At 34.8% G+C, this 22,394-nt stretch overlaps 3 protein-coding genes across 4 annotated transcripts in view; 1 reads left to right on the top strand and 2 right to left on the bottom strand.

Moving 5' to 3' along the window:
- LOC142976816 (transmembrane protease serine 9-like) overlaps positions 1–6,653 on the bottom strand; it is a 33,600-nt gene extending 26,947 nt beyond the window's left edge. Inside the window, exon 1 of the mRNA XM_076120384.1 lies at positions 6,330–6,653. Coding sequence (XP_075976499.1) covers positions 6,330–6,431 — 102 coding nt within the window. The 5' untranslated portion in view covers positions 6,432–6,653. The remainder of the gene's footprint in view (positions 1–6,329) is intronic.
- Positions 6,654–13,265: 6,612 nt separating this feature from the next.
- Positions 13,266–16,180, bottom strand: LOC142976794 (heterogeneous nuclear ribonucleoprotein A1-like). Its single transcript, XM_076120363.1, has 6 exons — positions 15,987–16,180; positions 15,531–15,754; positions 15,030–15,274; positions 14,657–14,782; positions 14,268–14,574; positions 13,266–13,987 (listed from the first exon to the last, which is right to left on the bottom strand). The coding sequence occupies exons 1-5, from the start codon at positions 16,017–16,019 to the stop codon at positions 14,270–14,272; spliced, it is 933 nt and encodes a 310-aa protein (XP_075976478.1). The 5' UTR covers positions 16,020–16,180; the 3' UTR covers positions 13,266–13,987; positions 14,268–14,269.
- A 1,243-nt stretch (positions 16,181–17,423) lies between these two features.
- LOC142976459 (heterogeneous nuclear ribonucleoprotein A1, A2/B1 homolog) lies at positions 17,424–22,081 on the top strand. 2 transcript variants are annotated; one of them, XM_076119837.1, is made up of 7 exons: positions 17,424–17,656; positions 18,361–18,584; positions 18,672–18,916; positions 19,194–19,379; positions 19,767–19,991; positions 20,420–20,552; positions 21,086–22,081. In XM_076119837.1, the coding sequence occupies exons 1-6, from the start codon at positions 17,627–17,629 to the stop codon at positions 20,533–20,535; spliced, it is 1,026 nt and encodes a 341-aa protein (XP_075975952.1). In that variant the 5' UTR covers positions 17,424–17,626; the 3' UTR covers positions 20,536–20,552; positions 21,086–22,081. The 2 variants fall into 2 exon arrangements, with proteins under 2 accessions (XP_075975952.1, XP_075975951.1); XM_076119836.1 differs by having other exon boundaries at positions 17,425–17,656; positions 20,408–20,552.
- Positions 22,082–22,394: the final 313 nt, after the last annotated feature.

The following is a 22,394-nucleotide window of genomic DNA, read 5'->3' as shown; positions in this document are numbered from 1 at the left end:
ATAGCTTTCATAAAAAATGTTTCTTTGATTAATTGGTCAAGGCTTATTCGATATGAAACCTAGAAATCATATTCTACATTTGTGCCTGAAAGTACCGTGACCCGCTTTAAATTGAATAGAATGAGATGTCGCAAGTAATGGCAGGTGACCATGACTGAGATTACGAGTATACTTGGTGAGTCTGAAGTTCAAGGTGCCCAGGGTCGAGGGATATTGGAACTGTGACAATAACACGTTGCTTAATAACACGCCCAATTAAGTTACGACGTGTCTTAGTTCGAGAAGGCACTTGAACATGGAAGGTTTCAGCTAAGAAACGTAGAGTGCCGCTAATTGTTTTACTAAATTTTATATTTTTTTAAACTTCTATAATATGAACTACATCGATGATTCTTTAGGAAAAGAGGTTTTAGATTGACAATAAGACATTTTAAGGTTTAATAGAAGATCGGAAAACGCTAAAACAATACATTTTTCATAAAATATATATTCGATGTCTTAAAATTCCTTGCATTTTCACTACCTAAACGAATAAAAGTCAATTTCCCGAAACTTCTTGAAGGCAACCTCGGCTGATTTAAGCCCGAGAGCATCAACAAAGCCTATGAACGGAGTCATTCAGCTATTATGAATAAGCAAGCCTGCTCTTGAAAACGTTCAACAATGACAGTTTGATAACAAAAGCCACGCAGCGAGCGTTGAAAGGAAACCTAACTATGTACTCGTTGCTAACAACGTTAACGATCTATTTCCTCCACTTGACATACAAGTGGATGATAATAACGTAAGTACGTATTTCATTCATAATTGTACACCGAGATATTTTCACTTGTAAAAGTAAGTCGATGTATTGTTAAGTGTTTTCAAAACATTTGAGAGTAAGCACATAAGAGCACCAATTCTACAGAGTTCTAAGCTCAAAAGTTTTTTAGTCAGAGATTTTTTTAAAAACAAACTTATTAACTTTAGCACTTTTTGATACACAGCATCAAGATGTGTCCATATCCATCTATTGCAGATGCTTCAGGTGGCGTCAAATAAAGAGATACCTCTAGCGAAGAAATGTCTTCGTTCGTGGCTACAAAGTCACAACCGCAACCGCATTTTTGGCAGATAGAAGAGGCATTGACCAACACCAATTTCGCTCTTAATATTGAATTTAGGTAATATAGGTACTTAGTTCAATTAGCTAGACCGGTGGTTCCCAACTGGTGGTCCGCGAAATCAAAATGTGGTCCGCGAGTGACTTTAAAATTTGAAATTTTCAGGATGATTAATACACTATACCTTTAATATACTAACATAATGGTCCCTGCTAACAAGAATAATATAAAAATGGCCCCGGACTAAGAAAAGGTTGGGAACCCCTCAGCTAGACGATGATGACTTCTAATTTAGGTATTAAAAACAAATTTTGGAGGTAAACGTTTTTTCTTTCATGCTACAACAAATACTAGCAAGTACTAGCAACTATGACAAACACGGTAGATAGTATCGAAAGTTAGTAATCGCTCTGTTAAGCATGTCACCAAAACATTTAAAGGCACGCTTTTGATTGTCATCGCGTCACAGAGTGATTCACGGTTGATCACCTCCATTTTCACTTGATTCGCTTTTATTGTGTATTATATCTGTAAATTCGTAAGGTCAGCAAGTAAACTACTTTCCAAAGTATGATTGCGGTGCCTTTCACGAGGTAATTGTTGCAGTGCTCTCGATTTTGTTATCCGTAGTCGTTTATCAAACGTAAGAAAGTAAAGCTGGGCGATATATTTCCAACTGGATTTATAATCGGCTGTAAATAAGGGAAATAGAAATGGTATTATCTGTTCGCTTTTGGATCAGATATTCTAAATTACGATAAGCTATTTATAAATACAACTTCATGTTGTAAGTTTGTTGTTTTCTTAGATATTCGTATTGTTTAATGCCCGGTTTCTGAGGACATATAGAAGTAGTTTATCTATTCAATACCGTTTTTTTATATGAGTATTCGCTATTGCATAGATAAACTACCGCTAATTGAACTCAGAAACCGGGGGTTAGTGCTTTAATTTGTCAGCTCAATAAGCTGTTATATCTATAGAGAAATCTATTTAAAACAAAATGTTATTTTGATTTAAGTTGATCATTATGTAGTTAGTTAAATAACTAAAGTAGGTAGGTACCTACATAATAATGTTATATGAAATGTTAAAACGAATAACCTAACTATCGGAAGTATAATGCAAGTATAATAGTAAATGATATGTACTTATGTTATGTACAAAACAGTTATGTAGAGGAAATATTATGCAAAATTGGACGTAGTTAAGCAGAAAGGACTCAATCCACACTTTGACCACAATGGAGTTAAGTATGCAATCATTCTCCTGTGGGTCAAATATATAAAGTAGTGAAATCCCTATTTTTAAAATGTACATGAAAACTTTTTTTCCTACTACCTCGACTCAACCCACAGTATCAAGAGTGTCAAAATGTACCCTCAGGAGAGTACAAAGAAAAGATCCAGAGAAAAGTCAAAATGTGGATTGGATCCTTTCTGCTTATCTACGACCAATTATCGGTACTATTTGAGCGAAAGTTGATTGTTCAATAAAATATTATTTTACCTTATAACACATAACGAACATTATGAACGTTGTAACAATAGGCAATAACTGTTTGCATAATATGATAATAATATAAAGTTATGACAGTAATACGCAACCAGAGTGAAGGATCTTAACTTGAATTAAATTTGTAATGATTTAGTACCTACCTAGATATTAAAATGATTCTCTAAGTATAGATTTTGTCGGCAGGCATAACACCTTAATTCCAATATACTACACCAAGAGGTGCCTATCGTTTTTATTGAACTCATACTACACATTTGTTTGCAAAAAACACAGAATTACGCTTTTGGTTATTCAAATGCTCAATTCTTTAACATATTATTATCAGACAGAATCTAACATAACGAAATAAATAAATCAACGAATGTCAATGTTTCTGTGAATATAGGAAGGTATGCATAATGTTATATTGATCGCACGCTTGATTTATTACATGTCATATCTGACTCATTAGAATTTCTTAATCATAAAGACTTGAAGAAATTAACGCAATCAGTCTACAGTCTTGGAAGCTTTAAAAGTTGCTTAAAAAATTGGGTTTTACCTCTTACAAAAGCACTGACGAATAAGTTGCAGTAAGTATTTCTTACTAATTTGCTGTAACTTTTCATTTTGTAATGTACCTACCTACCTACTTAATTTTTGTCGTTCATAATTACCTGCAGCTAAACATAGTTGGTTTTATTTTTCATTATCATCATAATATTTCAACCAGATTAAACTTAGGGAACATAAAAAATTTGATATGTAAACACCACAAAAAAACCTGTTTGCCTATATCTTTTTAAAACTAATATCTGTCAGGCTAGTCTAGAATAAAGTGTGTTAGGCACACGGTTGTCCAAAAGATTTAGGCATTTGGTCTGGACTGACACCATTGAACTTAAATCTACTGCCTAACAGCCAGTATTATGTGTGGAGGTCGTGTTAAAGAAAGCCTAAATTCCACAATGGTTACTCTTTCCTCCCTTACAAAAAAGCCTAATGTGACAGTCATTGCTCTAATAATGTAAAATTCACACGGTTTCACTATTGGTACAGTTCCTGTCATCGCAAAAATAATTATGTATTCCTTCGTATTATTGCCGTCTCTTGGTGTTACAAAGGCAATTTTAGTGTGATTAATGTATTTAGTCCAATTTTCTGATAATTTTAATGTAAAACGGAAGCTCCAACACGAAAATTACACGTTACTTATATAATAATGGCTACTGAGACGTAATCGGGGAAAGTAGAACATTTCCGCAGCATCTGATATTAAGTTTTTTCAAATATATCTGCACGGCAACGTCCTGTACTTTTCCGTGCGCTAGATAGGTACTTCTAGTCTAAATGAATCTGCTTCTAAATCTTATCTTATATTTACTGTCTCCTTTACATATAAATACCTTGTTTTTACGTGATTTATCGCATAAGGATATTACCTACTTTACTTTAGCTTAAAAGTTGTTGAATAAGCATGTCGATTATAAAATATTCATATTATTCATGTTCATTAATGTATTTAGTTCATGTTATAAATTAAAAACATAATCTTGTTTATAAATATCTTCGTGGTTAATAAATGAAGCTATATGTAGATGGATAATAAAGACAACTGGCCTGGCCCATTTCTGTATAACGCTTTCCGGAAACTTGGCAAACGATGATGAATTAAACACTTGTCTAATACATAATTTAATGTATCATTATACATTAAATCATTACTCTCGTTTACCCTTTATCTTCGTCTTTGCAATATATTAACTGCAGCTGAGGATTGTATACATATATATGGCCTGTAAGATCCCTTATTAGTAGCAAAGGTTGCAGCGACGCGTAACTTTAGAATTTTCTTTAGCATTTTCTGAATACGTCTAAAAGAAAATTCGCTTTTCGCTTTAACAATTGATCATTGTCGTAAGATATTTCAGTAGCGTGATTCTCTGAAATTAATAAATTAGTTTTCTAATCACCTTAATTATTAGTACTACAATTTGAGAGCAGTCAAGGTACACGCTAAAAGACTAATTCTCAAGAACTACTTTTGCAAATAGTGGTCTAAATATCCTCCTGTTTTTGTTACAGCTGTCAATTATTTAATTTTAATTATTGTTGTCAATTATTTTCCAATCGAAATCTCCTATACGTATATAGGTGCATCATTGAGAATGGACTTATCTATTCTTGAAAAAGATGCACACCACAGCTTATCTAAGGTAAGGCTTTGAAAATTTGAAAACGTTCGTGTCATGATGATGGCAATGAAAACCAATTGAATGATAAATGCGTACAAATTGATTATGATATTAGACGAGTAATGTATCTCATTGATGCAACAGATTATGGTAATTTTATGATTGTGTCTATTAAACCACTTTACTTATCTATACTAATATTATAAAGCTGAAGAGTTTGTTTGTTTGTTTGATTGTTTGTTTGTTTGTTTGTTTGTTTGAACGCGCTAATCTCAGGAACTACTGATCCGATTTGAAAAATTATTTCAGTGTTAGATAGCCCATTTATCGAGGAAGGTTATAGGCTATATATCATCACGCTACGACCAATAGGAGCAGAGTACGAGTAAAAAATGTTACAAAAACGGGGAAAAATTTCAACGTGAACGTGACGCAAGCGAAGTTGCGCGGGTCAGCTAGTCGTAGATATAATGCTTCCAATTCACTTGTAACTACGTATTATCTCACTGCTGGTCAAATGCCTCCCAGATCTTTTCCTCATCGTCCCTACTGTCTCCTTTAGGTGCATATTGTGGTATTTTCTTAAGTTATATAGCTAAGCTGAAGAACAAATTAACCAAACTACTTCAGGTAATAATTATCTTTATGTTGATATAATGAAATATTTTGATTGTTCTTTTAACTGACACAGTCTTTTGTCTTTCTTTAGTCGACTTGATTTTTAAGACTGATTTCATTAAGTATCAGAAAGAGTTGTTTAATGTTTTGAAGTTTCATATTATTTTTTGGTAACTTTAACAAAACAAATTATATGATCTGGTTAAGACCGCAGCATGATCTTAAGTTATATTTTATGTGTAAAATATGATCAGGTAGTGCTGCCTACCTATGTACTAGAAACGCTGAACACGTCAATGTACTCGAGGTGTTCAGGAAGTAAGACTGCGAGTAGCATGGACTGGTTTTAGAAAACTAAGTATGAGGAAAACGTTCCAACATCCTGTTTATGAATTTTCTTAAAGTGAATCTTGTCTCACTTTCCCTGCAAGGGACATTCAACTGTGTAGGAAGCATCTCAAAACAGAGCTGTAATAACATTATCAAGTTGGCAGTTTGAGACTTTGAGTAATGTCGTAAGTAAATTCAACACGAAAAACTGTCAAATTTTAGTGTGAAACAAGTAAATCTAAATAAAAAAACAGTTGAGTATGAATCAAGCCTGATATTTTCAACATTAGCACGCAGCGTTAATAAGTCAGTTCAGTATGGATTATGATTATGACGTAGTTAACCATGGAAACATCATTACGCTATGATTCTTTTTAACAAATGTTAACGGTAGTCTTTGAACAAAAGCATTGGTAAACAAACAATCGATTTACCTAAGCGCTACCCGCCGCGAGCAACAAATGCAATAAGACAAGACGCCTGATGAAAGTAAAAGTGCATGCAAGTCATTGCACCGGAGCACATGCATCTATGACCGATAGCGCTACGATTAACCTAGCCGTACATTGTTAAACCTCGTACTTACATGGTTGTCATGAACAGCAGCATCCGGTGAACTGATCTCCCTGGCAGACGTATTCAGTACAAGGATCACGTATATTATGGTCACAATACTCCATTGGCACATTTTGGGTATCCTGGTTCGAGAGCGTGACGTTATCAATGTTGCGCACCGCTATTTATTTGCGCGGCATCTCCGCGCTCAGCGCGTTCACTGGCAAATTCGGCGTCAGCGATTCAAAGGCATTATTTCGCAAACGGACCGCCCATGAAACGCCGGCCGAGTGTCGGCCGCGGCCGCGCGGATTCCACCGAGTGCCGTCGAGCAGGGGTCTTCGGCCACCACCAAGCGTACTTTCTCTCCACGCCAAAAACCTATTGCTGAGAATCAGCCCCCACTAGCGCCCTCGCTACAATGCATCCATACTACATCGCACGTGCATTTAACTCTTTTATTTACAAAGAACCAGGTATGCTGTTTCATTCCCTTGCATTAAAATATTAAAATGGATCTTGTACCTACAATAATAAATTCTGCCAAGTACCTACATAGATAACTACAAAAAAATCCTTTTAAGTAGATGGACATCTGATTTAGACAATTCTATACCTATATTTATATATTTTGAATTGCTGATAAACTACATATATCCTACTTACCAGGCAGATATCTATATAAAATGTTCAGACCATATGTCTGAAACTCTGAACATTTTATATGGATAATAAGTTTTTCAGAGGTAAGAAGACTTTTAGCCACGAAATCTTTCTAGGCCATTTTACCTAACCGAAAAAGACTTAGTTCTAACATTGGGAATTTTTCAAAAAATATCGCGTTTTCCTTAATTGAATGATCGCGCAGCCGCTATGTACTACCTGAATTCCGCAAGTAAAAGCTACAAAAACGTGCAACAGACAATAAAATAAAAACGTAACATCTGTGGGAATCAACGGCGGATAACGTTGGATTTTCCACACTGATAAAAATGAAAGTGAAATCAACAGTGGCGTCGTTTCCGTACTACGATCGACGCGCTTGCGCAGGCCTACCACCGACGTAATCGTGACGTCGACTTAAACTTGGAGCTGAGACGGGACGTCGTGAACTTTCAATATCGTGCAAGCTACAATTTGACTGTATGAGATCCCTGATATTCACGTTCGTTTAATTAAAGCAGCTATCTTCATCTTGCCTTTTACTTTGTGGTGTATGTTGTAAATTGGTGTATCAACTTATTTACATACATAAGTAGGTCTGTACAGTAGTTTATAGGATTGTGGTTAGATCGCATAAATAGTGGGCTAGTGTTTTTACTTCAAATCTACCTTTATTGAAGGTGTGAATGTGACTCCCTACTTTGTTTGGATGTTTTGAGAATCAGCTGACATAAGTATAAATTAATGTAATATATAAAAAGACAAGTATGTACCTACTATGAAACTGTATACATTATTATGATGCATCTTTATATCATGTTGTTTTATATTTAACTATTTAGGTAGGTAGGTACCTACTATCACTAACCTGTCTGAAGAGATTTAGAAATATTCATTAATTCGTTACATTGTTACTTTTATTATAAGAATCGACAATACAATAGGATATTGTAACTCACTTAGACTCATTAGCATGTTAAGATTAATAGAATTCTATGAATAACTAGATGACCCGCGCAACTTCGCTTGCGTCACATAAGAAAGAGAGAAAAAAAAAATCCCCGTTTTTGTAACATTTTTCGTTGCTACTCCGCTCCTAATGGCCGTAGCGTGATGTTATATAGCCTAAAGCCTTCCTCGATAAATGTTCCATCTAACACTGAAAGAATTTTTCAAATCGGACCAGTAGTTCCTGAGATTAGCGCGTTCAAACAAACAAACAAACAAACTCTTCAGCTTTATAATATTAGTATAGATTAATGTACCTACTTTGTATATAGGTACACTATTAGGTAGGTATATTTGAAAAAAGGTAAGTTTATAACACTTTGTAGGCTTTATAGATTTAAATAGGTAAAAGGTAGGTGAAAATACACTCCTGAGTTTTGTTGTGCAAACAACAACCAAAAACTACGGAACATAAACAGCCATCCCAAGAATACTGGGAAATTTAAAAAATACGTCATTTTAGACTAGTGCCTTTTACTTGTAAGAAATTTATAGCAAGTAAATGCTTTGCTATTAAATATTTGACAGGCGCGACTCAGATAAAAATATGGTGAATGCCATACTTGGCTAGGTACCACTTAAATGCGAGTTTAGTACGTTCGACAAAATAGGTTCCTGGCTATATTTTATTAGGCCTCTTATCCACCCTGCAACATGTTATAGATCTCAGTCCTTAATAACAACGTTGTCTACAAGTATACCTACTTGTTGTCCATCTAAGCATTGATCAGTCATCTATAACAAATTTCATCGATGTGTCAAAATCTAATGAAAAAAACTTGCAAATTCCAACTCCACTTGATAAAGAAGTGATACTCAACTGTACGCTAGCCCGCGTATGGCTGTATAACAAATTACTAGTCACGCATAATTTAATTGTATCAGCTGTCTCTGTCAATTGTATCAACTTTTGATTAATAGGCAACATCGAAGGCCGTTCTGCAATGCTGTTCTAAATCTTAGGTACCTACCAAAATTATTATATAAATTCTTAAATCGTAATGCTTGTAGACCCAGCGCATATAACCAATAAATTAATCCTGCAGCAATACGGCATTTTACCGGTAACTCAAATTACGATTTTTCACATTTCTCCGCTGGGCATACGCACACGTACTAAACAATATGTATCACAACGATTCAACATTTATGCTTTCGTCCAGCTATGTTGGAAATGATTTAAGTACCTACCTACTTACCCCTAAAAAAAGCTGACAGGTACCTCCTACATGCCTGTACTACACACACCGCACCGAAACATCAAACAATAAAATGTGTAGGTACTCATTCCAATAATTGCTTTTACGTAGGTATATAGATACCTACATAAATGTTATCTTTTTTACATCGATCTTTTAATGCAATCCTATTCTTCGCGACGTTCGAAAAAAGGGTAAGGGCATAATAAAATTATAGGGGTGCGGCCAGACAGCCCGCAGGGGTCAACGACTTTTCATGAGTCACTGACCTCCAGACGTTAGCAGAAACTACTCTTAAAAAAGGCAAAACTAGGTATGTATTACCCTATTGAAAAACTTTAGTCTGCTAATGCGTCTAATATATCCTGAATAACAACCGTAGGAACGGATCAGCGTTCTTCCGTACTCGTATATTCGATGGCAAAACTTAGTCCGCAGGAAGGCAGAAGTGAGTGAGAGTCGGGACTCGCGTACGAAGGGTACCGTACCATTTAAATCAAAAAAATATGAAACCAACAAAAAAGTTTACGAAAAACACACGTTTATTGTATGGGAACCCTCCTCAACATTATTTTTCCTATTAATATTATACCGTATGTACTTTCGAATGAAACACGTAATCCTACTGATATTATAAATACGAATTTGTGAGAGAATGTACGTATGTATGGATGTGTTTCTCTTTCACGCAAATACTACTGAACCGATTACGATGAAATTTGGTACTTAAGTAGCTGAAGACCTGAAGAAAATAACACATAGGCTCCATTTTATCCCAGAGTTCCCGAGGTATCGGGATTTACACGGGAAGGGTTTCCACGCGGACGAAGTCTAGCTATAACGGTTAAGAGATAGCCTGCAGATGTACGTACCTACGGACGCACGCGGGAACAAGACAAACAGCGGAGGCTTAGTTATAGGTTTGTTAAACTTTTAGGTACCTACTTTTGTCACTAAAAACGTAGGGTCCCAACACAGCCATGTAAGAACTAGGTAGGTAGGTCCCTACTTTTGTTTCTAACGCAGCAGCTGACAAAAAATTAGCAGGTTCTTTTTATAAATAAAAGGCCAACATATTTAATGAAAATGTTTATTTTCAAAATAAATAATACGATAGAATACTGTTAATGCACTGATAGGGATAAAACTTCATGTTTATTCAAACAACTTACCTGTAGATGAATTACTTCGCAGATCGTTAAGACCAGGATTCCAGGGGCCGAAACAAGTTCCAAGGTCGAAAATACTGATTTTACTGACCAAAAATTCAAAAATACTGACTAAATACTGACTATTTCTTAACCGTTTTTTGAATGGTGTGAAATAAAAAAAAATACAGTCGAATTGAGAAGTCAAAATCCTTTTTTGAAGTCGGTAAAAAAGCCTTTTTTCGGTTATTGGTCTCCACCATCCCCATAGTCAACCAGCACCGCCTTTTTATTGTGTTAAAACGCTTTGTTAGTAACGTTTTAAATCAGGTCTTAAGAATTTTCAATCAGGTCTTACGAATTTTCAATCAGGTCTTACGAATTTTCAATCAGGTCTTACGAATTTTCAATCAGGTCTTACGAATTTTCAATCAAGTCTTAAGAATTTTCAATCAAGTCTTAAGAATTTTCAATCAAGTCTAAAGAATTTTCAATCAAGTCTTAAGAATTTTCAATCAGATCTTACGAACTTTCAATCAGGTCTTACGAATTTTCAATCAGGTCTTACGAATCTTTGATCAGGTCACTTGTCCTGACGCGAGTTTAGAAGTTCCAAAAAACCAATTCCGAAAAAAGTGCGCAACGGCGCTTAAGAATTTTCACTTCAAAAATATTGATTTCAAAAAAATAGTACATTTTAATTTGCTATTCTTCAATACATGTATACAACGTGTCCCAAAACTCAACGTCAAAACGAAAACCTGAGCTAGGCCGAGTTGTGTTGGCTCTCAAAAAATAATTTAAAAAAATCTATCCCGTGTAGTTTAAAAATGACAACCATTTTTGTAAAATTGCCACCCTCTGATGAGTTAAGTCTACTGTGGCATCAAATGACTTCTTTTCTAGTTCTTTTTTTATGTGGAGTATTCTTAAGTAACGCTCCTACAAAATTCAATTCATTATTTGCACACAACTTCATTGGAATATCAAAAAATATCCCTTTTATGGCGAACTATGCCGTGAAAATAATTTCATCACTCAACTTTGACAGTCTGCCCTGAAAAATTATTGTACTACGCTTTTTCGGCATGTACCTCCAAAAGTTGGCGCATTTAATGGGCTTTCGAAAATGGTATACCACTTACTAAATTATTTCATAGACGATGAGAAAATAAAAAAATCTTAAGATAGTCGTTAAATTTAACGTATTATTAGTTCGTCATAAAATTTTGGGAAAGTTTTGCAAACACCAATGTGCAAATAATGAATTGAATTTTGTAGGAGCGTTACTTAAGAATACTCCACATAAAAAAAGAACTAGAAAAGAAGTCATTTGTTGCCACAGTAGACTAAACTCATCAGAGGGTGGCAATTTCACAAAAATGGTTGTCATTTTTAAACTACACGAGATAGATTTTTTAAAATTATTTTTTGAGAGCCAACACAACGGCCTAGCTCAGGTTTTTGTTCTGACGTTGAGTTTTGGGACACGTTGTATGTTACGTAGATCATCCACATAATATCGAGCATCCATAGCAACCCTCTGATATAATTACTGGGCAAATCGAGAATGTAAGATTGGCCAACAGCAGAGGAAAACAAAAAAAAAATCGTTGAGTTTGGAAAAATACTGACTATACTGACCGATTTACGAAAATACTGACTTTTACTGACCAGGTCCAAAAATACTGACTTTTACTGACTTTACTGACCTGTTTCGGCCCCTGGGATTCCCCAGAAGTTCATCATGGAAATAAAATTAAATGATTAGAAATGAAAACAGGTTTGGACAGTCTCGAAAAATCAAAGAAAATAAAATAAAAATTAAAAAAACAAGTGTAGGAAATGATGAATGAATTGGGTAAAATGATAGAATGTTGTGATTTCGGTCGGTGGATAGAAGTTTCTTGAAGTAGAGTAGTAACATAGGTAGGTACCATGAACAGAAATGAATTCATGTAATAATAAAAATCATATCGGAAGTATATAACTATAAAGGTACCTTGACGATCTATATAACCCGCTGCTTGAAGTACTATTACCTTCTAAATTCTACATACACAAATAAGTAGACGACCAAGATAATGTGGATATTATTACATGCCTGCTAATATCGTCATTTTAGCGCGCGATACGATCCGATAACCTCGTGCGTATACAGCAACGTGTCATCAACCCCAAAAAGAAGCTATCTGTATTATGCGTCAAAGATAATTTGTTTGTTTGATAGATGCCAACAATAATTATGAGGCGATTGTTATGTTTCGTCCGTACTACGTTCCCCTGTAACTGGTCTTGATCCTCTGTATTTTTTTTGATAGAATAATAGACTATTTCCACACCTATACCCTATAATACATAAACAAGTCTATCTTAATCCTACATATTTCTTCTAGAAAATACTGTATACCTACCTAAAAACAGAAGCTCTTTATATATAGGTATAAAATATATTTCAGAATTTAAAGATAGTTACAACTTTTCGAAACCGTAGGTGACGGTACATATTATTATGATAAGGCTGGTACCCAGATAGGTCAGCGAGTATCGGAATTCTTTGAAAAAATTTTCCAACTCACCATTGTCAACTACAATGATTACGAGTTAGCTCTCTACTGACGTATACTAGTTACCTACTTCTAGTCAATTATACATAACAGTATAGACATCTTGTCCTGTTCTGATGAATCCTCATTACCATTTTCTATCACTTGTCATTACAATGAAGGGTGACGTCACCTTTTACTTACAACTTGTACCGTTTTCACATAACGGTTTATAAAAAACCGCTACACCAGAGCAAGATAGGCCCAAACATAACGGCTATTTTGGCAGCGATATTTGGCCAAACTCGATTGGAACAAAATTCCTTTCACATTACGCGTAGATACAAATATACGGTACTAATAATAATTTTATAGGGATCATAAGAACAATATATAAAAGAACTAAAAGGTCACAAATATTTTATTACAAATAAATCTTAACTACAGCTTTACCTAAAATAAATGCGCCAGCAGTAACAGTATAGTGAGGAGTCATCTCATTATACAGTATCTACATCGATTTCATGTAGTAGCTGGCAATAAAAAAAAATAAAAGGAATATTTACAGATAATTCTAAGGAAACAAACCTACTGTTTTGTATTAAGTTTATTTATACATTATAATAACCTAAAAGTTCATAATTCTATACCTAATTTTTCATATAACAGCTATTTGAGAACTTAATACTGAGTAAGGTCAGGAAATAAAAATAATTATGATTTAAACTTCAAAATCTATGTCAACTAAACTCTGATCTCGTTCACCTAGCGTCTATATGAGGGATTCTTACAGAATTATCCTAAAATTGTACTTAAGTCGTAAAAAAAAGTAACTAATTCTCATTTTTACATAGCTATATCCTTAAAAGTATGTCACGAATAAGTACCTAAGTACTACAATAAATAGAAGACCATCTTACAATTCAGTACACATATTAAAAATATTCTAATCATAATCTTCTAAAAGATAAAGAGTCAAGAGCTCCGGCTACAATTATAGGTTTCCTGACGCCTTCTCCTAGGTGGTCTCGCGGGTGGACCATGAGGTGTGTAACTAGTGCTCCGGAGCGTACTGCCTACACTAGCACGGTTAACACTGCTTTACTAGTGTACTTAGCACGAAACCTAGAGATTGAAAAAACCTTTGATCAGACATACAAGTAAAAAACACTATCAAATATAGGCTACCTTCATAGCATTAATCACTGGAACTAACAGCAGTATTGTGATTACTAGTCTGAGACTATCATGTCCTATGCTTAATTAATGCTATGTAGTGCTCACAATAACCTGAACCAAGAGAAATCCACACAACTTCCTAATGGTGGTAGTGGGAATGTTACTAAGTTCATGAATTCTTGTGTGAAGTTAGAAGTGATTAAGGCAATGTTGAGATCTTACTTACGTTTAGAATCGGCCTCCTCGACCTCCCTGGCTACCGCCATAGTTGTTGCTGCCGTAGCCACCGCCGCCGCCGCCGCCACCACCCTGGTTCATGTTGTAGGGCTGGGCGCGGTTGTTACCATATTGTTGGTTCCTAGTTGGGCCACCACTGTAGCCTTGTTGGTTATAATTACCAAAATCTTGGTTACCCCAGCCTCCACGGCCATTGCCTCCTCCATAACCACCTCCTTGGTTACCACCCCAACCTCCTTGGTTGTTATCCCAAGGATTGGAGTTATTCCACCCACCCTGATTGTTTCCATACCCTCCTGGAAACCATTTAAATAAAACGTAGATTCTACCTTTAATTTGTTCAGCTCCTATGTGTATAAAGATTAAATGTCTACTTACCACCATTGCCCCAGTTGTCATTCCTGCCTTGGCCTTGTCTACCTCCTCCCCTTTGTTCAGGACCATCCTTAGGAAGGGCTTTCTTGACATCTAGTTGTTTGCCATTAATCTTGTGGGGACCATTCACTAGAAAAAAACAACCAGTTATTATCAGCATGTAACTTAAAACGTAAAAATAACAAAATAATTCAAATCATAAATGTTTGTTGACTTGCGTACCAGATCTTCCATTATTATTGAAGTCAGGTATAGCTTAAATCAATAGTTTAATATCCACAATCAGAGAAGCCAGATCTTGACACTTAAAGTTCAGCTCTGGGGCAAAATTGTGGGAAACATACCTACTCATAAGCAAAAAATAACAGATACTCACGGCACACTTTATCAACTGGGTCATAGTCATCGAATTCTACGAATCCAAAGCCACGCTTCTTTCCGGTGCCCTTGTCTGTGACAATGCTGACATTTTGTACATTGCCGTAGCTAGAGAAGTACTCTCTTAGCTGTTCTTCATCATGGTCGTCTTTAATGCCGCCAATGAATAATTTCTTAACAGTAGCGCCAGCCTCGGGATTTTTGATATCCTGTCTCGCTACAGCACGTTTTGTCTCTACAACACTGTCGAAAGGAAGAAACAATATTAGCCAAAGTAAAAAATAACACGTGTTTAGTTCCATTCAATTAGCAGTAGGTTGGAGGTAGTTATATACATGTTGACTCCACCGAAAATGCCATGTGTACAAAAACCACGAGACATTCACCAAGTAGTGTCGTTCAGTCTCCGCAGCATAAAACGGTATAAAAACGAAGTACTAGTTTTTACACAGCTGGACTGCAGTGTTAATCATAATGAATGTAAGGAAATACAACTAACCGGCCATCGATGCGGTGTGGTCTGTTATTTTGTGCATCATCAACCATGTGCGCCTTGGAGTAGGTGATAAAACCAAAGCCACGCGATCTCTTCGTCTTGGGGTCCTTCATGACCACAACGTCGACAATTTCTCCCCATTTCTCAAAATGGGACTTCAGAGACTCATCTGTAGTCCTATAGTTCAGGCCACCAATGAATATTTTACGGTGCACCTCGGGTTCATCCTGTAAGTAGGGCACGGCGTCAACAAAATGGCGGAGGAGGGCGTCGCGCTACCGACAGCGTCGGTAGCATAAAAATCGATATTTACATTAACTCAATAATTCACTAGCTACTTTTCGAAACAGAGCCCTTAGCGGAACACTTCATTATTAAGTACATCAAAAAATATAATGAAAACCAAAATAAAACAAAAAAAAAAATAAAGTATACAGGCAAAAGTAGGTAGGTACTTACAAAACCATCATCTCCATTTTGCTGCGGCCTCATGTTAGCAATTTTTACTGAGTTTATTGAACTTTAGTTAAACGATTACGAACCGGTAGCGGTTCACCTTTTTGGACGCAAGTGTAGATTGGTAATGAAACACAATCACGACAGCACGACCGTACTCGACCGACGCCACGCCAAAAAGGAGGAAAGGGAAATGGGAGGGAAATATCGAGCTCAAAATTCATAGTTCTGAAACAAGTTTTCAAGTTTGAAACGTTGTCTTTTTAGACATTAAATGTAGTTCACTTAAACGCACCTAATAGCATTTATTGTTATTAACCACTATAATAAAAGGGTTTTTAGAATCAAAATAATCAAGGTATTTTCTGAAAATGCTACTACTGAATATGAGATTCTGCTAGATCGAGAGCATATCACAAAAAGTCTACGTAAGCAGTTGGGCACTCTGCTTTCATTTGTCATTCAAAATGAACACGTACCTACGTACAAGGGTCGGGGCTATTGCTAATTCTAATAAATAATGAACACTGAGTAAAACGTACAGACTAAAGACTACGAAAAACCAAATTTAATATTCATCATCTTTTAAGCAAAGCTTTACGACAGGTGCCACCCAAACACAAAAATATTATTATAAAAATTTTATAAGTAAAAAATCTATTGCAAATAAAAATTTTAGTTTTATTGACATTGGTTTTGTTTGATTACTTACATGGAAGTAATAATAATTACTTAACATTTATTCCTACCGCCAAATTAATAGGTAGGTACGCTATACGGAGTGCATACAAACAAGATACATATAGGTAGTACATAACACATTATAAACTTAAAGATAAAATGTTGATAAGTAAGTTATACAATACATTTTGTGAGCGTTTTTGTGTAATTTATTAAAAAGTTGTAAAATAGGTGATGAAAGTGAACGAAATGTGGCATTTTTGGAAGCTAAAAGTATGAAACTTTATGGTTCTGGTCCGATAGACTTTTCGACACGGTGTTTATCTTTCCGATTGTAATACATACTATCACTAGCTGACCCGGCAAACGTTGCTTTGCCATATAGACTATAATAAAATACCTATTCAAAAATAGGGATTGGTGGTGAAAGAGTAATTTTGTGTTCTGTGTAAGTATTTTTAATGCCACATTACAAAAAGAAAATAACGAAAATTTCACCAAAAAAATAAAAAAAACACTTTTAGTGTGAATAAACCTAACCCTATGTTAGCCGCTTCTCAGACTTACTGAATAAAATTTGTTTAAAATCGTTAAAGCCGTTTCGGAAGAGTAAGGTACCTAACTAACATTTGATGTGGAAATTTTATATTTAGTTATGATCGTACCGTAGAAAAATAGGGTTAAACATTTTCATAAAAGCTAAAGTATCCCTGGCTAAAATATTATTTCAAATGTCGCAACATTAGTTTGCACTCAGCCAGTCATCCATTAATTCTGCTAAGCTGTCAAGTTAGTCAAACTTTTTTGTTTGATTGCTTTGTAATTTGTATTTTGCCGTACCTAATTATTTCTGGAATTACATAGAATTGGCAAGCAATACGAAGCTATTCGTTTATATTTACTAAAATTAACAATTATTTTGATAAGAGTTGATCTGTAAATCCGTAATTGTGGCTGAAGATATGAAACCTAGCGGAGGCGGTGATGACTATGTAAGTAAATGACAAATTATTTCAATTCTTTAGTCAAAATTACCTATATATATCAGTAATATTAACTAAATTATATAGTTTTAAATTTTAATGTATATTTAATCATATTTTTTTATGTGCATGTAGTTACAATTGGGGCTTGACAGTCGTCATCGTGGCAAATCGAAATTTTCTTTCACGGAATACGTCACGTTATCGAGTGTATTACTTTTTTTATAGAGTTGTAACTAATCACATTAATTTTCGCTTGTAATGCTGCAGCGATAAAACAATCTTGAAAGAAAATTACCAATCCGAAATTGATTAAAAATAAAGCAAGCTAAGAAACCTATTATCAATCATGAAATGATCTCAAGTTTTCTCCTGTTGTCCATATCATATCAAATATATTTTTCAAAGTGGAACTTCTATTTTCCATAATTATGTCTTTGATGTTATGGCCTTATTAATAAACATTCAAAGTCTACCCATTGTAAAATACATGACTGTATACTTCTAATAGATCTAGAATGAATTTCATAGCTTACTAGATTGATACAACATTTACTTAGAAGAGTCTTAGTAGAAATAAATCATAGATTCTTCTTTGGTAATATTGTATAGCTTGAAGTCTAGACATAAGAAATTGTAATATCTTCTTTCATCAATTTTGATATTAAGAGGCAATTACAATTTGATGAACCCATTAATTTATTTTGTTACAGGAGGAGCCAGAGCATCTTCGAAAGTTATTTATAGGAGGCCTGGACTACCGAACTAATGATTCCTCACTAAAAGAATTTTATGAGCAATGGGGGGAAATTGTGGATGTTGTGGTTATGAAGGACCCTCAGACAAAAAGGTCAAGGGGGTTTGGCTTTATCACATATTCACGGGCTCATATGGTAGACGATGCGCAGAAAAACAGGCCACACAAAATTGATGGAAGGTTATTATTTAACAATCCTTTTTGTATACGCATTGAATGGTTTTCTGACTATGCAAAATGTTGTTATATTTTGTCTATCTATTGTAGGGTTGTGGAACCAAAGCGTGCTGTACCGAGGGAAGAGATAAAGCGGCCAGATGCTGCTGCAACTGTCAAGAAGTTGTTTGTGGGAGGTTTAAAACAGGAAATAGAGGAGGAAGACTTAAAAGAGTATTTTAGCTCATATGGTAATATTATATCAGTGAGCTTAGTGACTGAGAAAGATACTGGCAAGAAGAGAGGCTTTGGATTTGTTGAGTTTGATGACTATGATCCAGTGGATAGAATATGTTGTAAGTTAGATCATTCATCTACACTTCTTTACTAATATAACTGACTGGTATTCTATAGATTAGTATACTTAGCTTACTTTTAACTACCAGCTTGTTTTCAATGTTAGCCAAGATTCTAATTCCCAATCTTATGTCACACTGCAAACTACAGAAACAGGACATTCAATACAAATATGAATGAACATTATCATTTCAATTTCAAAACAAATATTCAGTCATCACTCTTGAAGTCTTCATTAAGATTGGTAACACATATTTATATGTATTTTCCTTGCAGTACATCCCAACCACAAAGTAAAAGGTCATCGGCTAGATGTTAAAAAGGCGTTATCAAAGTCTGAGATGGCGGGTGGCGGCGGCGGCGGGGGTGGCAGCGGCGGCGGTGGCGGCAGGCGCGGTGGCGGTCGCGGCGGAGGCGGCGGCGGATGGGGAAACAGGCAAAATCAAGACTGGGGTAACTCTGGTATGTTATTAATCTAGACATCCAAAACATGTTCATTCTGTTTTAATGTGCTCATAAAGAGTTTAATTCTGTTAATGTACTAATTTCTGTAAATATTACTAGTGAACTATGGAAGTAATGGTATGGAAGTAAATAGTACTATGGAAGTAGAGTTATCACTTTAAACTGCAGGGCAAGTTAGTAAAATAACAAGTACATTTGAAAATGATTCTAGTATGATGTGTCACAAAGTGGAATAATGCCAACACTATTTACAATGAGACCGAAATAACAATGTCTTTACAACAATAGTCAATATTTTACATAAGATTAAGGCCAGCTGTCAGCAATCCAGTTTGAATTTTATAATCTTAGACATAATATATGAAAATCATATGCATTTTTCAGATGGAGGTGGCTACAATTCGGGGTATGGACAAGGAGGATGGGGCAACCAGAATCCATGGGACTCCAACAATTCTGGAGGCAACTGGGGCAACCAAGGGTATGGGGACCAAGGTGGATGGAATCAGTCATCAAATAACTTCGGCAGTGGATATCAGCAGGGTTATGGCGGCGGTCCAATGCGACCCAACTACAATACGACGCGAACACAACCTTATAACAACTCAGGTTGGTTATCTTAGTGGCTTTGAAGACTAAAATTTTAGATAAATTATTATAATAGAATACCATTGTTGATTTATCATTATTATTATGCTGATATAATATATGATTTTGATTTATTACTAAAATATTTAAATGCTAAACAAGACTGCCTTTTGCAACAGAAAATCATAATTCATTTGTTAAAAGTTTTATAAGTGGGTCAAAGTGTTATTGACCCATGATTGTTGTTGAAATTTTCCATAATAAGTCAGGGGCAATGACCCTTGACAGCTGTATCTATTGTACATAAAATATGGCTGGACTACACAATAGTTTGAGTGCCTACAATATGTTGCCTTTTGTAATTTGGTAATAAAAATATTTTTCGATGTTTAATAACTAAATTAAATAATCTTAGAAAATGTCTAACCAAGTGTTAGTTGACAATACAGGTGGTGGCGGCGGCGGCTACGGCAGCGGCGGCGGTAACGGCGGTGGCAACAACAGCGGCGGCGGAGGCTACAACATGGGCAACGCTCCACAGACCGCCAACCAGCGCCGGTTCTAAACCACTACGGTCCTCTTGTGAGTACCTTGCCTTATTGTTGTTCCTATGTGCTTCCATACTTCAGTTCACTAGATGTTTAGTTCCTTGTGAAAAACTGAACTAGTCATTTTTGGTTGTCATTTTTATTAAAAATTTATATAAGCAGTCATCTAAAAGACAATGGCTTTACCTCCCCACATAATGACATCATAATGCTACTAACTTTGTTGATTCTGTGACAAAAGTAATGAAACCTAATAAAGATGTGACTACAATAAAATAGGTATGAATCTGCAGTGTGGGAGCACTGTTACGTAATGTTACTACTAATTTATACATTGTTGTTACAGCTCTTTTCATATATTTTTTTGGTGAACTTTTATTATAAACCATACATATAACTAAACAAAAATTGTTCAACACCAACAATCATACTCACCAACGATTCGGCTTACACGATTAGAAAAAACAGACAAAATTTTCAAAATTATTACAGACTGGTGCAAATTCAATGGTGTTGACATTTTAATAAAGTATGGTGTGTACTTACGAAAGTTTTTTGAATGCGTAGGTCTCAAGTTGCGCTTAGTTGAAGCTAGGCAGGCAGACGATAGAGTAGAGACGAGGTAGGCCACGAGTCAGCTAGCTAGTGAGGGACAAGCGGACTTAGTGAAGCGACTGCATTACATAGTCATTTTACAATTTTTTTTCCTCCTTCAATTAAGGTTTGTTCACAATAAGGTACTGTGTAGGCACTAGTTTCTTTTTCTATTAATTGTTAGTCGTTTAGCACCCAATCACAGTTTTTACATTTCCAATTATCACATTTTTTAATTAATTTCCGCACGGCTATGTGTTAGTCAGGTCATGCAACTTATCAACTTATAAATTATAACTTTGTCCAAGTCCTGTGGGACGATACTGTAAAAGCTGTGGCATAAGATTAATATTTGAGTTTTTAGTCATTAAGTGAGGAGATTTATATTATTTCTGTTAATAATTTAATGTTATATTATAGTTTATAATTTTATTGCGATTCGTTCTCAATTAGATAGACATAGCTATACATTCCAAAATTAATTAAATTAATTTGAACTGAAAAAGTTGTGTTAAAATAAATTGTTATGATTGTGATTTTATGACTAAAACAGATTTATAAAATATATTCCGATCCAATCTTGATGTTAGCAATAGGATTTAATCTTGATTAATTTGTTGAAAGAAAATAAATACGTGTTTCCGTCTAAATATTGTAGCCTAGTCAATGAAATGGAAAGTTAAATATATGACATAGCAAATTATAATATAGGTATTCTATCTAATTCAACTGTATGAATTATAATAAGCATTATAATAGATAATCAAATACATGTTTTAAAGAGATACTTTATTCTTCTTATATTTAAGTTAATTTTACTAGAGTTATGAATGTTCTTATTTTGTGTGCAAAAAAAATTAAATAAATACTGTTTTCCATGGACTGTTCTACACGTGCCGAGCCTTCCTCCGTGGAATAGGCCATGGTAAGTTGACTCTATCCAGATTAAAATAAAAACTATACAATAATTTATATCACTTTTATTTCAACATCCCTCTCTCCTAATATATTCTAGACAGTTACTTATTTACACTATTTTTCATTACACATAGAATAATTTTAAATACATCATTAGGAACATCGAATAATATTGATGTAGGACTTATTATGTTATCTCAGATAAAAACTATTTACATAGTATTCATGAAAACGTAATAAAACATTCAGAATACTTTTCGTTCTTAAGTTTTGTTTATGTATCTTTATAGATAAATAACTAGGTCAATTAGTAGTTGATATCATTCATATTATTATCATCTTAGTTTAAGAATAACAATACACA

This window comes from Anticarsia gemmatalis, chromosome 11 (genome assembly GCF_050436995.1).
Source record: "Anticarsia gemmatalis isolate Benzon Research Colony breed Stoneville strain chromosome 11, ilAntGemm2 primary, whole genome shotgun sequence".
Lineage (NCBI taxonomy): Eukaryota > Metazoa > Arthropoda > Insecta > Lepidoptera > Erebidae > Anticarsia > Anticarsia gemmatalis.
This window is presented reverse-complemented; position numbering and strand designations above follow the sequence as displayed.

Bases quoted from the DNA above. Each gene is read 5' to 3' on its own strand.
- LOC142976459 (XM_076119836.1), top strand. From the start codon at position 17,627: ATGAAACCTAGCGGAGGCGGTGATGACTAT. The intron at 18,917-19,193 runs GTAAGTTAGATC...TTTTCCTTGCAG, and splicing joins TCCAGTGGATAGAATATGTT to TACATCCCAACCACAAAGTA. The intron at 19,380-19,766 runs GTATGTTATTAA...TGCATTTTTCAG, and splicing joins TCAAGACTGGGGTAACTCTG to ATGGAGGTGGCTACAATTCG.
- LOC142976794 (XM_076120363.1), bottom strand. From the start codon at position 16,019: ATGAGGCCGCAGCAAAATGGAGATGATGGTTTT. The intron at 15,755-15,986 runs GTAAGTACCTAC...CCCTACTTACAG, and splicing joins AAAATGGAGATGATGGTTTT to GATGAACCCGAGGTGCACCG. The intron at 14,575-14,656 runs GTAAGTAGACAT...AATGGTTTCCAG, and splicing joins TGACAACTGGGGCAATGGTG to GAGGGTATGGAAACAATCAG.